General features: G+C 54.6%; 1 protein-coding gene across 1 annotated transcript in view; it reads right to left on the minus strand.

The window, feature by feature from the left end:
* LOC142923332 (NADH dehydrogenase [ubiquinone] iron-sulfur protein 2, mitochondrial-like) overlaps positions 1-11961 on the minus strand; it is a gene marked incomplete at its 3' end in the record, with an annotated part of 29458 nt that extends 17497 nt beyond the window's left edge. Inside the window, exons 1-2 of the mRNA XM_076064404.1 lie at positions 11769-11961; positions 3049-3155 (exon numbers count right to left, since the gene is read on the minus strand). Of these exons, the coding sequence (XP_075920519.1) occupies positions 3049-3155; positions 11769-11860 (199 nt within the window). The remainder of the gene's footprint in view (positions 1-3048; positions 3156-11768) is intronic.
* Between the last annotated feature and the right edge of the window lie 2961 nt (positions 11962-14922).

The raw sequence follows: 14922 nt of genomic DNA on the forward strand, positions 1-14922 counted from the left end.
GGGGAGAGAGACACGGGGGGTGAGACACGGAGAGAGATACACGGGGGGACACGGGGGGTGAGACACGGGGGGTGAGACACGGAGAGAGAGACAGGGGGGAGAGACACGGGGGAGAGAGACACGGGGGGACACGGGGAAAGAGAGACACGGGGGTGAGAGACACGGGGGGGTGAGACACGGGGAGAGAGACACGGGGAGAGAGACACGGGGAGAGAGACACGGGGAGAGAGACACGGGGAGAGAGACACGGGGGGGTGAGACACGGGGAGAGAGACACGGGAAGAGAGACACGGGGAGAGAGACACGGGGAGAGAGACACGGGGAGAGAGACACGGGGAGAGAGACACGGGGGAGACACGGGGGGCGAGACACGGGGAGAGAGACACGGGGAGAGAGACACGGGGAGAGAGACACGGGGAGAGAGACACGGGGAGAGAGACACGGGGAGAGAGACACGGGGAGAGAGACACGGGGAGAGAGACACGGGGAGAGAGACACGGGGGAGAGACATGGGGAGAGAGACACGGGGAGAGAGAGAGACACGGGGTGAGAGACACGGGGGAGAGAGACACGGGGTAGAGAGACACGGAGGGTGAGACACGGGGGGTGAGACACGGGGGGTGAGACACGGGGGAGAGACACGGGGGAGAGAGGCACGGGGAGAGAGAGAGAGAGACACGGGGTGAGAGACACGGGGGAGAGAGACACGGGGGGTGAGACACGGGGGAGAGAGACACGGGGTGAGAAACACGGGGGAGAGAGACATGGGGGGCGAGACACGGGGGGTGAGACACGGAGAGAGAGACACGGGGGGTGAGACACGGGGAGACACGGGAGAGAGAGACACGGGGGGACACGGGGGGGTGAGACACGGGGGTGAGACACGGGGGGTGAGACACGGGGAGACACGGGGGAGGAGACACGGGGGAGAGAGACACGGGGGGACACGGGGGGGTGAGACACGGGGGGTGAGACACGGGGGAGAGAGTCACGGGGGGTGAAACACGGGGGAGAGACACGGGGGAGAGAGACACGGGGAGAGAGAGAGACACGGGGTGAGAGACACGGGGAGAGAGACACGGGGGGCAAGACACGGAGAGAGATACACGGGGGGTGAGACACGGGGGGTGAGACACGGGGGGTGAGACACGGGGGGCGAGACACGGGGAGACACAGGGGAGAGAGACACGGGGGGTGAGACACGGGGGGTGAGACACGGGGGGTGAGACACGGGGGGCGAGACACGGGGAGACACAGGGGAGAGAGACACGGGGAGACACAGGGGAGAGAGACACGGGGGGTGAGACACGGGGGGAGAGACACGGGGGAGAGAGACACGGGGAGAGAGACACGGGGAGAGAGACACGGGGAGAGAGACACGGGGGAGAGAGACACGGGGAGAGAGAGAGACATGGGGGGAGAGAGACACGGGGGGAGAGACACGGGGGCAAGACACGGGGAGCGAGACACGGGGAGAGAGACACGGGGAGAGAGACACGGGGGAGAGAGACACGGAGAGAGAGACACGGGGGGTGAGACACGGGGGAGGGGGACACGGGGAGACACGGGGGAGAGAGACACGGGGTGTGAGACACGGGGAGACACGGGGGAGAGAGACACGGGGAGTGAGACACGGGGAGTGAGACACGGGGAGTGAGACACGGGGGGTGAGACACGGGGGGACACGGGGGAGAGAGACATGGGGAGAGAGACACGGGGAGAGAGACACGGGGGGGTGAGACACGGGGGAGAGAGACACGGGGGGGGGTGAGACACGGGGAGACACGGGGGAGAGAGACACGGGGGAGAGAGACACGGGGGAGAGAGACACGGGGAGAGACACGGGGGGAGAGAGACACGGGGGGTGAGACACGGGGGGTGAGACACGGGGGGGTGAGACACGGGGGGAGAGACACGGGGGGGTGAGACACTGGGAGAGAGACACGGGGGGTGGGGCACGGGGAGAGAGACACGGGGGGTGAGACACGGGGGGCGAGACACGGGGGGTGAGACACGGGGAGAGAGACATGGGATACGAATACAGAGATACACACAGAGACACACGCTGAGACACACGCAGAGACACACGCAGAGACACACAGAGACACACACAGAGACACACAGAGACAGACACACACAGAGACACACACACAGACACACACAGAGACACACACACAGACACACAGAGACACACACAGAGACAGACACAGAGACACACAGAGACACACACAGAGACAGACACACTTTGACACACACACAGAGACACACACTGAGACACACACAGAGACACACACAGAGACAGACACACTTTGACACACACACTGAGACACATACAGAGACACACACAGAGACAGACACAGAGACACACACAGAGACACACACAGAGACAGATACACTGAGACACAAGCACAGAGACACACACAGAGACAGACACACTTTGAAACAGACACACACGCACAGAGACAGACACACAGACATACACACAGAGACACACACACAGACACACACAGAGACAGACACACAGAGACACACACTGAGACACACACACAGACACACACTCTGACACACACACTCTGACACACACAGAGACACACACAGACACACACACACACACACAGAGACACACACAGATACACACACTGAGACACACACAGAGACAGACACACACAGAGACACTGAGACACACACATAGACACACACAGACACACAGACACACACAGAGACACACACACAGACACACACTGAGACACACACAGAGACACACACAGAGACACACAGAGACACACTGAGACACACACTGAGACACACACACTGACACACACAGAGACACACACAGAGACACTGAGACACACACTGAGACACACACAGAGACACAGACACACTGTGACACACACACTGAGACACAGACACACAGACACACACAGAGACACACACAGAGACACACACACAGACACGCACACACAGAGACACACAGAGACACACACACACACACTGAGACACACACACAGACACACACACACTTAGACACGTGTCCGGCCATCTCCTCACCGTTCCACGGAGGTGCCACCCACTTGGACGTGATGGCGGTGGGGTACATGAAGGTTTTGCTGTGCTCTTCGATGAATTCCACGTCCGGCTGCCATTGCTTGGCCCCCCTGTGCAGCAGCAGTGACGTCATAATCATCATCGTCGTCGTCATCATCGTCGTCAACGACGTCATCGTCATCGTCGTCATCATCGTCATCGTCAACGACGTCATCGTCATCATCGTCGTCGTAGTCGTCGTCATCATCGTCGTCATCACCACCATCATCGTCGTCATCATCGTCATCATCAATGACGTCATCGTCATCGTCGTCGTCATCATCGTCGTCGTCATCACCATCGTCGTCACCATCATCATCGTCATCATCGTCGTCATCGTCGTCGTCGTCATCATCGTCATCATCATCGTCATCATCACCATCGTCGTCATCACCATCATCATCGTCGTCGTCATCATCATCATCGTCGTCATCTTCATCATCATCGTCGTCGTCACCATCACCGTCAACATCGTCATCATTGTCAACATCATCATCGTCATCATCATCAACATTGTCACCATCGTCATCATCATCTTGTATACAATGACAGCAGAAGCCGAATACGCACAGAGATGCATAGAGACCCATAGACATACAGAGACCCATAGAGACCTACACTCATAGAAACCCACCCATAGAGACACACAGAGACCCATAGACATACAGAGACACATAGAGACCTACACTCATAGAAACCCACCCATAGAGACACACAGAGACCCATAGACATACAGAGACCCATCGAGACCTACACTCATAGAGACCCACCCATAGAGACACACAGAGACCCATAGACATACAGAGACCCATCGAGATCTACACTCATAGAAACCCACCCATAGAGACACAAAGAGACCCATAGACATACAGAGACCCATCGAGACCTACATTCATAGAGACCCACCCATAGAGACGCGTAAACATAGAGACCCATAGACATACAGAGACCCATCGAGACCCACACTCATAGAAACCCACCCATAGAGACACACAGAGACCCATAGACATACAGAGACCTATCGAGACCTACACTCATAGAAACCCACCCATAGAGACACGTAGACATAGAGACCCATAGACATACAGAGACCCATCGAGACCCACACTCATAGAAACCCACCCATAGAGACACACAGAGACCCATAGACATACAGAGACCCATCGAGACCCACACTCATAGAAACCCACCCATAGAGACACACAGAGACCCATAGACATAGAGACCCATCGAGACCTACACTCATAGAAACCCACCCATAGAGACACGTAAACATAGAGACCCATAGACATACAGAGACCCATCGAGACCTACACTCATAGAAACCCACCCATAGAGACACACAGAGACCCATAGACATACAGAGACCCATCGAGACCTACACTCATAGAAACCCACCCATAGAGACACGTAAACATAGAGACCCATAGACATACAGAGACCCATCGAGACCTACACTCATAGAAACCCACCCATAGAGACACGTAAACATAGAGACCCATAGACATACAGAGACCCATCGAGACCCACACTCATAGAAACCCACCCATAGAGACACGTAAACACAGAGACCCATAGACATACAGAGACCCATCGAGACCTACGCTCATAGAGACCAACCCATAGAGACACACAGAGACCCATAGACATACAGAGACCCATCGAGACCTACGCTCATAGAAACCCACCCATAGAGACACGTAAACATAGAGACCCATAGACATACAGAGACCCATCGAGACCTACACTCATAGAAACCCACCCATAGAGACACGTAAACATAGAGACCCATAGACATACAGAGACCCATATAGACCTACACTCATAGAAACCCACCCAGAGACACGTAAACATAGAGACCCATAGACATACAGAGACCCATCGAGACCTACACTCATAGAAACCCACCCATAGAGACACGTAAACACAGAGACCCATAGACATACAGAGACCCATCGAGACCTACACTCATAAAAACCCACCCATAGAGACGCACAGAGACCCATAGACATACAGAGACCCATCGAGACCTACACTCATAGAAACCCACCCATAGAGACACGTAAACATAGAGACCCATAGACATACAGAGACCCATCGAGACCTACGCTCATAGAAACCCACCCATAGAGACACGTAGACATAGAGACCCATAGACATACAGAGACCCATCGAGACCTACGCTCATAGAAACCCACCCATAGAGACACACAGAGACCCATAGACATACAGAGACCCATAGAGACCTACGCTCATAGAAACCCACCCATAGAGACGCGTAGACATAGAGACCCATAGACATACAGAGACCCATCGAGACCTACACTCATAGAAATCCACCCATAAAGACACGTAGACATAGAGACCCATAGACATACAGAGACCCATCGAGACCTACACTCATAGAAACCCACCCATAGAGACACACAGAGACCCATAGACATACAGAGACCCATCGAGACCTACACTCATAGAAACCCACCCATAGAGACACACAGAGACCCATAGACATACAGAGACCCATCGAGACCTACACTCACAGAAACCCACCCATAGAGACACACAGAGACCCATAGACATACAGAGACCCATCGAGACCTACGCTCATAGAAACCCACCCATAGAGACACGTAGACATAGAGACCCATAGACATACAGAGACCCATCGAGACCTACACTCATAGAAACCCACCCATAGAGACACACAGAGACCCATAGACATACAGAGACCCATCGAGACCTACACTCATAGAAACCCACCCATAGAGACACGTAGACATAGAGACCCATAGACATACAGAGACCCATCGAGACCTACACTCATAGAGACCCACCCATACAGACACGTAAACATAGAGACCCATAGACATACAGAGACCCATCGAGACCTACACTCATAGAAACCCACCCATAGAGACACACAGAGACCCATAGACATACAGAGACCCATAGAGACCTACGCTCATAGAAACCCACCCATAGAGACACGTAAACATAGAGACCCATAGACATACAGAGACCCATCGAGACCTACACTAATAGAAACCCACCCATAGAGACACACAGAGACCCATAGACATACAGAGACCCATATAGACCTACACTCATAGAAACCCACCCATAGAGACACGTAAACATAGAGACCCATAGACATATAGAGACACATCGAGACCTACACTCATAGAAACCCACCCATAGAGACACGTAAACATAGAGACCCATAGACATACAGAGACACATCGAGACCTACACTCATAGAAACCCACCCATAGAGACACGTAAACATAGAGACCCATAGACATACAGAGACCCATCGTGACCTACACTCGTAGAAACCCACCCATAGAGACACGTAAACATAGAGACCCATAGACATACAGAGACAAATCGAGACCTACACTCATAGAAAACCACCCATAGAGACACGTAAACATAGAGACCCATAGACATACAGAGACCCATCGAGACCTACACTCATAGAAACCCACCCATAGAGACACGTAAACACAGAGACCCATAGACATACAGAGACCCATGGAGACCTACACTCATAGAAACCCACCCATAGAGACACACAGAGACCCATAGACATACAGAGACCCATGGAGACCTACACTCATAGAAACCCACCCATAGAGACACGTAAACATAGAGACCCATAGACATACAGAGACCCATCGAGACCTACACTCATAGAAACCCACCCATAGAGACACGTAGACATAGAGACCCATAGACATACAGAGACCCATCGAGACCTACACTCATAGAAACCCACCCATAGAGACACACAGAGACCCATAGACATACAGAGACCCATCGAGACCTACACTCATAGAAACCCACCCATAGAGACACGTAGACATAGAGACCCATAGACATACAGAGACCCATAGAGACCTACACTCATAGAAACCCACCCATAGAGACACGTAAACATAGAGACCCATAGACATACAGAGACCCATCGAGACCTACACTCATAGAAACCCACCCATAGAGACACACAGAGACCCATAGACATACAGAGACCCATCGAGACCTACACGCATAGAAACCCACCCATAGAGACACACAGAGACCCATAGACATACAGAGACCCATCGAGACCTACACTCATAGAAACCCACCCATAGAGACACGTAGACATAGAGACCCATAGACATACAGAGACCCATATAGACCTACACTCATAGAAACCCACCCATAGAGACACGTAGACATAGAGACCCATAGACATACAGAGACCCATAGAGACCTACACTCATAGAAACCCACCCATAGAGACACGTAGACATAGAGACCCATAGACATAAAGAGACCCATCGAGACCCACGCTCATAGAAACCCACCCATAGAGACACACAGAGACCCATAGACATACAGAGACCCATATAGACCTACACTCATAGAAACCCACCCATAGAGACACGTAGACATAGAGACCCATAGACATACAGAGACCCATCGAGACCTACACTCATAGAAACCCACCCATAGAGACACGTAAACATAGAGACCCATAGACATACAGAGACCCATCGAGACCTACACTCATAGAAACCCACCCATAGAGACACACAGAGACCCATAGACATACACTCATAGAAACCCACCCATAGAGACACGTAGACATAGAGACCCATAGACATACAGAGACCCATAGAGACCTACACTCATAGAAACCCACCCATAGAGACACACAGAGACCCATAGACATACAGAGACCCATCGAGACCTACACTCATAGAAACCCACCCATAGAGACACGTAAACTGAGACCCATAGACATACAGAGACCCATCGAGACCTACACTCATAGAAACCCACCAAAAGAGGCACGTAAACATAGAGACCCATAGACATACAGAGACCCATCGAGACCTACACTCATAGAAACCCACCCATAGAGACACGTAAACATAGAGACCCATAGACATACAGAGACCCATCGAGACCTACACTCATAGAAACCCACCCATAGAGACACGTAAACATAGAGACCCATAGACATACAGAGACCCATCGAGACCTACACTCATAGAAACCCACCCATAGAGACACGTAAACATAGAGACCCATAGACATACAGAGACCCATCGAGACCTACACTCATAGAAACCCACCCATAGAGACACGTAAACATAGAGACCCATAGACATACAGAGACCCATCGAGACCTACACTCATAGAAACCCACCCTTAGAGACACACAGAGACCCATAGACATACAGAGACCCATCGAGACCTACACTCATAGAAACTCACCCATAGAGACACGTAAACATAGAGACCCATAGACATACAGAGACCCATCGAGACCTACACTCATAGAAACCCACCCTTAGAGACACACAGAGACCCATAAACATAGAGACCTCTACACTTGTTAACTACTGAGTCGCTGTAGCTTCATATTCAGGAGCGACCTGGCGACCATCACAATTGATAGTTTTCAACCAAGTTGCAGCTTAGCATCAGCATCATCATCGTCATCTCGAGGAAATTCAGCGCAGCAGCAGCTGTCAAATACTCTAAAGGCGTGGATTCTAGACGGAGGACACGGAGACAAAGCCACACAGTGACCACCACAGACTCCAAATCTACAGCAGCAGCAGCAGGGTCGGGATTGAACCCACGACCTCCTGTACACAAGGCGAGGTAGTCAACATCTCCTAGCCACCGTGATGATGATGATGAGAGAGACGCAGACTCCAAATCTACAGCAGCAGCAGGCATCGTCAGGGTCGGGATCGAACCCACAACCTCCTGCACACCAGGCGAGGTAGTCAACATCTCCTAGCCACCGTGATGATGATGATGAGAGAGACAGAGACTCCAAATCTACAGCAGCAGCAATCGTCAGGGTAGGGATCGAACCCACGACCTCCTGTACACCAGGCGAGGTAGTCAACATCTCATAGCCACCGTGATGATGATGATGAGAGAGAGAGAGACGCAGACTCCAAATATACAGCAGCCGGGTCGGGATCGAACCCACGACCTCCTGCACACCAGGCGAGGTAGTCAACATCTCCTAGCCACCGTGATGATGATGATGAGAGAGAGACGCAGACTCCAAATATACAGCAGCAGCAGCAGGCGTGGTCAGGGTCAGGATCGAACCCACGACCTCCTGCACACCAGGCGAGGTAGTCAACATCTCCTAGCCACTGTGATGATGATGAGAGAGAGACACAGACCTCCTGTACACCAGGCGAGGTAGTCAACATCTCAAAGCCACTGTGATGATGATGAGAGAGAGACATAGACCTCCTGTACACCAGGCGAGGTAGTCAACATCTCATAGCCACTGTGATGATGATGATGAGAGAGAGACACAGACCTCCTGTACACCAGGCGAGGTAGTCAACATCTCCTAGTCCACCGTGATGATGATGATGAGAGAGAGACACAGACCTCCTGTACACCACGCGAGGTAGTCAACATCTCATAGCCACTGTGATGATGATGATGAGAGAGAGACACAGACCTCCTGTACACCAGGCGAGGTAGTCAACATCTCATAGCCACCGTGATGATGATGAGAGAGAGACACAGACCTCCTGTACACCAGGCGAGGTAGTCAACATCTCCTAGTCCACCGTGATGATGATGAGAGAGACACAGACCTCCTGTACACCAAGCGAGGTAGTCAACATCTCCTAGTCCACCGTGATGATGATGATGATGAGAGACACACAGACCTCCTATACACCAGGCGAGGTAGTCAACATCTCAAAGCCACTGTGATGATGATGAGAGAGAGACATAGACCTCCTGTACACCAGGCGAGGTAGTCAACATCTCATAGCCACCGTGATGATGATGAGAGAGAGACACAGACCTCCTGTACACCAGGCGAGGTAGTCAACATCTCATAGCCACCGTGATGATGATGAGAGAGAGACACAGACCTCCTGTACACCAGGCGAGGTAGTCAACATCTCCTAGTCCACCGTGATGATGATGAGAGAGACACAGACCTCCTGTACACCAGGCGAGGTAGTCAACATCTCCTAGTCCACCGTGATGATGATGAGAGAGACACAGACCTCCTGTACACCAGGCGAGGTAGTCAACATCTCCTAGTCCACCGTGATGATGATGATGAGAGAGACACAGACCTCCTGTACACCAGGCGAGGTAGTCAACATCTCAAAGCCACTGTGATGATGATGAGAGAGAGACATAGACCTCCTGTACACCAGGCGAGGTAGTCAACATCTCATAGCCACCGTGATGATGATGAGAGAGAGACACAGACCTCCTGTATACCAGGCGAGGTAGTCAACATCTCCTACCTAGTCCACCGCTCCCCACAAATTAAACACACACACAAACACACACACACAGACAAAAAAATCACAAAGCACTGGCTTACGCGTTGTGCAACAGCCACAATTCACTCTCGGCGAGTGCCCATCGTACATCGGCGATGACAGAAAGAGCTTCACAGCTCTCCGGATTTATCCACGCTGCGCGGTCTGCCCGCACCAAGATGGCCGCCGTCGCCTCCAGCCCGGCGTGACGTCACGCGACGCCATTGTTCCCCTGCCCTTGACAGCCGCGATCGGCGGCGACGAGATAATCAATAATGTTAATATTATTTGTTATAATAATAATTGTTGTTAATATTATTTGTTATGATAATCGTTGTTAATAGTATTGTTATTGTTATAATCATTGTTAATATTTTTGTTGTTATAATAAATGTTAAAATTATTATTCACCACCCCCTCCACCCTCACCACCCCCTCACCACCACCCCCTCAGCACCCCCTCACCATCTCCTCACCACCACCCTCACCACCACCCCCCTCACCACCCCCCTCACCCTCACCACCCCCCTCACCCTCACCACCACCACCTCACCACCCTCACCACCCCCCTCACCACCACCCTCACCCTCACCACCACCCTCACCACCACCCTCACCACCACCTCACCCTCACCACCCCCCTCACCACCCCCCTCACCACCACCCCCCTCACCCTCACCACCCCCCTCACCCTCACCACCACCCTCACCACCCCCCTCACCCTCACCACCCCCCTCACCCTCACCACCACCCTCACCACCACCCTCACCACCCCCCTCACCACCACCCTCACCCTCACCACCACCCTCACCACCACCCTCACCACCACCTCACCCTCACCACCCCCCTCACCACCCCCCTCACCACCACCCCCCTCACCCTCACCACCCCCCTCACCCTCACCACCACCCTCACCACCCCCCTCACCACCACCACTCCCCTCACCCTCCCCTCACCCTCACCACCACCCTCACCACCCCCCTCACCACCACCACCCTCACCACCCCCCTCACCCTCACCACCCCCCTCACCCTCACCACCCCCCTCACCCTCACCACCCCCCTCACCCTCACCCTCCCCTCACCCTCACCACCCCCCTCACCCTCACCACCCCCCTCACCACCAACCTCACCACCCCCCTCACCACCACCCCCACCACCTCCTCACCACCCTCACCACCACCACCCCCTCACCCTCCCCTCACCCTCACCACCACCCTCACCACCCTCACCACCACCCCCCTCACCACCCCCCTCACCACCACCCTCACCACCACCCCCCTCACCACCCCCCTCACCACCACCCTCACCACCCACCACCCCCTCACCCCCCTCACCCTCACCACCCCCCACCCCCAGCTCGCCTCACGGTCGTCGTGAAGGCTCCGAGCGGCGCGAGGCGGCCCCACGGGGCCCCCCTCAGTAGCAGCGGCCGCAGCAGAGCCGAGGACGCCATCGCTGGGACACTCGGGGGGGAGGTGGAGACCTTGGACGGGGCGGGGCTTAGCGAGGAAGGGAGGGGCCTACGGAGGAAAGGGCGGGGCTTGGAACGGAAAAGGCGGGGCTTGTGAAGAAAAAAGGCGGGGCTTGGATGGCAGCAGGAGGGGCTTTTCATAAGTAAAGAGGCGGGGCTTGGAACGGAAAAGGCGGGGCTTGTGAAGAAAAAAGGCGGGGCTTGTGAAGAAAAAAGGCGGGGCTTGGATGGCAGCAGGAGGGACTTTTTATAAGTAAAGAGGCGGGGTTTTTAAAGTAAAGAGGCGGGGCTTTTAAAGTAAAAAAAGGGCGGGGCTTGGAACGGAAAAGGCGGGGCTTGTGAAGAAAAAAGGCGGGGCTTGGATGGCAGCAGGAGGGGCTTTTTATAAGTAAAGAGGCGGGGTTTTTAAAGTAAAAAGGCGGGGCTTTTAAAGTTAAAAGGGCGGGGCTTGGAACGGAAAAGGCGGGGCTTGTGAAGAAAAAAGGCGGGGCTTGGATGGCAGCAGGAGGGACTTTTTATAAGTAAAGAGGCGGGGTTTTTAAAGTAAAGAGGCGGGGCTTTTAAAGTAAAAAGGGCGGGGCTTGGAACGGAAAAGGCGGGGCTTGTAATGGCAAAAAAAGGCGGGGCTTGTGAGGGAAAAGGCGGGGCTTGGATGGCAGCGGGCGAGGCTTGTTAAGGAAAAGGGCGGGGCTTGTAAAGTAAAAGGCGGGGCTTGTAAAGTGAAAGGCGGGGCTTTGAAAGGAAAACGCGGGGCTTGAATTCATAATGTGGCGCCTGAGTGCTAGTGGGCGGGGCTTGGATGGCAAGCAGGCGGAGCTTAGATAATAATGGGCGGGGCTTGCGGCACGTCGCGTTGACGAATGGGCGGCAGTTTAACGGGGTAGGTGGGCGTGGTTTAAGTGGCAGTGGGCGTGGGGCTTAGTGATGAGGGGCGGGGTTTAGTATTAAGGGGCGGGTAATTGTGCGGGGGTGAAAGTGGGGCGGGGTTTAATGACATTGGGCGGGGCTTGGGAGGCAGTGGGCGGGGATTCTGTGGCCATCTGAGAGCTCGAGGGAGGGGGGGAATCTCATTGCAAGAGTTGGGTGGGTGGGTTGGTGAGTTGGTGAGTGGGTGGGTTGGTGGGTGGATGGGTGGGTTGGTGGGTGGATGGGTGGGTTGGTGGGTGGGTTGGTGAGTTGGTGAGTGGGTGGGTTGGTGGGTGGGTGGGTTGGTGAGTGGGTGGGTTGGTGGGTGGGTGGGTTGGTGAGTGGGTGGGTTGGTGGGTGGATGGGTGGGTGGGTGAGTGAGTGGGTTGGTGAGTGGGTGGGTTGGTGGGTGGGTGGGTGAGTTGGTGGATGGGTGGGTTGAGTGGGTGGGCTGGTGGGTGGGTGGATGGGTGGGTAAGTGGGTGGGTTGGTGGGTTGGTGGGTGGGTGAGTTGGTGGATGGGTGGGTTGAGTGGGTGAGTGTGTAGGTGAGTGGGTGGGTTGGTGGGTGGGTGAGTAGGTGGATGGGTGAGTGGGTGGGTTGGTGGGTGGGTGGGTTGCTGGGTGGGTGGGTGAGTGGGTGGGTGGGTTGGTGGGTGGGTGGGTGAGTGGGTGGGTTGGTGGGTGGGTGAGGGGGTGGGTTAGTGGGTGGGTTGGTGGGTGAGTGAGTGGGTTGGTGGGTGAGTGGGTGGGTTAGTGGGTGGGGTGAGTGAGTGAGTGGGTGGGTGGGTGAGTGAGTGGGTGGGTGGATGGGTGGGTGAGTGTGTGGGTGGGTGAGTGAGTGGATGAGTAGGTGGGTGGGTGAGTGGATGCATGGGTGGGTGAGTGGATGAGTGGGTGAGTGGGTGGGTGGGTGAGTGGGTGGGTTGGTGAGTGAGTGGGTGGGTGAATGAGTGGGTGGGTGGATGGGTGGGTGAGTGTGTGGGTGGGTGAGTGGGTGGATGAGTGGATGAGTGGGTGGGTGGGTGAGTGGGTGAGTGGGTGGGTGAGTGGGTGGGTGAGTGAATGGGTGGGTGGGTAAATAGGTGGGTGGGTGGGTGAGTGAGTGGGTGAGTGAAGAGGTGAGTAAGTGCGCGAGTGATTGGTTGAAAGATTGGGTGAGTGAGCGATCGGTTTAATGAGTCGGTTAGTGAATGGGAAAGTGAGTGGCCGATGGAATAGGCGAGCGAGTGGGTGAGTGAATGGGTGGATGAATAGGTGAGTGAGTGGGTGAATTACTGGGTGAATGGGTGAGTGAGTCGGTGAGTGGGTGGGTGGGTGAGTGAGTGGGTGAGCGGGTGGGTGGGTGAGTGAGTGAGTGGGTGAGTGGGTGAGAGGGTGGGTGAGTGAGTGGGTGGATGGGTGGATAGGTGGTTGAGTGGGTGGCTGGGTGGGTCGGTGAGTGAGAAGATGGGTCGGTGAGTGAGTGGGTGGGTGGGTGAGTGGGTGAGAGGGTGGGTGAGTGAGTGGGTGGATGGGTGGAAGGGTGAGTGGGTGGGTAGGTGGGTCGGTGAGTGAGTGGGTGGGTGAGTGGGTTGGTGGGTGGGTGAGTGAGTGGGTGAGTGAGTGGGTGAATTATTGGGTGAACGGGTGAGTGGGTGAGTGAGTCGGTGAGTGGGTGGGTGAGTGAGTGAGTGGGTGAGTGGGTGAGTGAGTGGGTGGGTGAGTGAGTGAGTGGGTGAGTGAGTGGGTGGGTGAGTGGGTGAGTGGGTGAGTGGGTGGGTGACTGGGTGAGTGAGTGAGTGGGTGGGTGAGTGGGTGAGTGAGTGGGTGGGTGAGTGGGTGAGTGAGTGAGTGGATGACTGAGTGGGTGACTGGGTGAGTGAGTGAGTGGGTGAGTGGCTGGGTGGGTGAGTGAGTGGGTGAGTGAGTGAGTGAGTGGCTGGGTGGGAGAGTGAGTGAGTGGGTGAGTGAGTGGATGACTGAGTGGGTGACTGGGTGAGTGAGTGGGTGAGTGGCTGAGTGAGTGAGTGGCTGGGTGGGTGAGTGAGTGGGTGACTGAGTGCGCGAATGATACGGCTGTTGACTGCAATGCCATTGCAGAGTTGCAGGCTTTGCAACCAATATCCTTGGCAGCGAAGGACATTATTTTTGCAGGTG

This window comes from Petromyzon marinus, unplaced genomic scaffold, assembly GCF_048934315.1.
Source record: "Petromyzon marinus isolate PM22_M1 ecotype Great Lakes invasive population unplaced genomic scaffold, UKy_Petmar_22M1.pri1.0 PM_Scaffold_423, whole genome shotgun sequence".
In the NCBI taxonomy this organism is placed as follows: Eukaryota; Metazoa; Chordata; class Hyperoartia; order Petromyzontiformes; family Petromyzontidae; genus Petromyzon; species Petromyzon marinus.